Genomic DNA, 1,845 nt, shown 5'->3' with positions numbered 1-1,845 from the left:
AAAACCCCCCTCCAGGGTCCTAAACCACCACCCTAGCATCCCCAACCACCACCCTAACACCCCCAAACCCCCTCCCCATTTTCCCCAAGCCCCATACCTCTCCGGTGAGCAGGTGGATGATCTCGAAGGCGTGCTTGACGATGCGCACCGTCATCAGCTTCTTGCCGTTGTTGCGGCCGTGCATCATCATGGAGTTGGTGAGGCGCTCGACGATGGGGCACTGCGCCTTGCGGAAGCGCTTGGCCGCATAGCGCCCGGCGCTGTGGGGCAGGTACTTGGCGTACTTCTCCTTCACTGCGATGTAGTCCTGCCGGGAAGTGACGTCATGGCCCGTGCCGTGAGGTCACGGGCACCACAGCCCCCGTTATAGCCGCCCAGTAAGGTTAAATGGTCTTCCCAGTATGGACTGGGAGGGCTCAGGGTCCCCCAACCAAAGCTACAACAGCCTAGAGATGTGAAATGCTATTCCCAGTATAAACTGGGAGGGTTCTGGAGGAGACTGGGCAGGATCTGAACCTCCCAGTATGGTGAAACGCTATTCCCAGTATAAACTGGGAGGGCTCTGGGGAGACTGGGCAGAATATGAACCTCCCAGTGAGGTTAAATGTTATTCCCAGTATAAACTGGGAGGGCTCTGGGGAGACTGGGCAGAATATGAACCTCCCAGTGAGGTTAAATGTTATTCCCAGTATAAACTGGGATGGTTCTGGGGATCCTTCCCTTGGGTTTTAAACTCCCAGCAAGGTTAAACATTACTCCCAGTATAAACTGGGAGAGCTCCAGGCCCCCCAACCTCAAGTTTTATACCCCCAGTGAAGTTAAATGCTCTTCTCAGTATAAACTGGGAGGGTTCTGGGAATTGCCTCCCACGTTTTAACCTCCCAGTAAGGTTAAATGCTCTTCCCAGTATAAACTGGGAGGGCTCTGGATCCTGAACCAAAGCTTTAACCTACTCAAGGAGTAAAATGCTCTTCCCAGTATAAACTGGGAGGGTTTAGGGAATAACTGGGCAAGATCTGAACCTCCTGAGGAGGTGAAATGTTCATCCCAGTATGAACTGGGAGGGTTCTGGGGGGAACTGCGCAGGATCTGAACCTCCCAGTGACCTTAAATGCTCTTCCCAGTATAAACTGGGAGGGCTCTGGGGGAGACTGGGCAGGATCTGAATCTCCCAGTGAGGTTAAATGCTCTTCCCAGTATAAACTGGGAGGGCTCTGGGGGAGACTGGGCAGGATCTGAATCTCCCAGTGAGGTTAAATGCTCTTCCCAGTATAAACTGGGAACGTTCTGGGGGGCTCACGCCAAGCCTTTAACTTCCCAGTGTGATTAAATGCTGTTCCCAGTATAAACTGGGAGAATTTCAGGGGGGAACTGAGCAAAGTCTGAACCTCCCAGTAAGGTTTAATGCTCTTCCCAGTCCAAACTGGTCCCAGTATCCCCGGGCCGCTCACCTGCAGGGAGATGTCGTTAATCTGGACATCGTCGGTGCTCCATTTCCCGAAGAGTTTGATGTCGGGGGTCTCGGTGACGGCAGGGGCCGTCTCCCAGTCGGTCATACTGGGAATGGGGATCAGACTGGGGTCAGAGAAACGCCCGCGTCCCCTCCCAGTAACCCCCAAACCCCGTAACTGGGGGGCTCCAAATCAAACCCCTTGAGTTACAAAGGGAAATGCAAGTGGCTACGGCTCCCAGTGAGGTAAAATGCTCCTCCCAGTATGAACTGGGAGGGCTCTGGGCCCACCCCTAAAGGTTTTAACCTCCCAGTGAGGTTGAATGCTCTTCCCAGTATAAACTGGGAAGCCTTCACCAAGACTTTAAGCTCCCAGTGAGGTTGAATGCTCCTCC

General features: G+C 53.6%; 1 protein-coding gene across 1 annotated transcript; it reads right to left on the bottom strand.

Annotated features, from left to right (window-relative positions):
* Positions 1-97: 97 nt before the first annotated feature.
* Positions 98-1,556, bottom strand: RPS5 (ribosomal protein S5; the record flags this gene model as incomplete). The annotated part of the gene is made up of 2 exons (XM_010181977.1): positions 1,452-1,556; positions 98-307 (listed from the first exon to the last, which is right to left on the bottom strand). Coding segments are annotated over exons 1-2 (315 nt in total), but the record flags the coding sequence as incomplete, so codon positions are not given.
* Positions 1,557-1,845: the final 289 nt, after the last annotated feature.

The sequence above is a fragment of the Mesitornis unicolor genome, unplaced genomic scaffold (genome assembly GCF_000695765.1).
Source record: "Mesitornis unicolor isolate BGI_N332 unplaced genomic scaffold, ASM69576v1 scaffold29563, whole genome shotgun sequence".
NCBI lineage: Eukaryota > Metazoa > Chordata > Aves > Mesitornithiformes > Mesitornithidae > Mesitornis > Mesitornis unicolor.
This window is presented reverse-complemented; position numbering and strand designations above follow the sequence as displayed.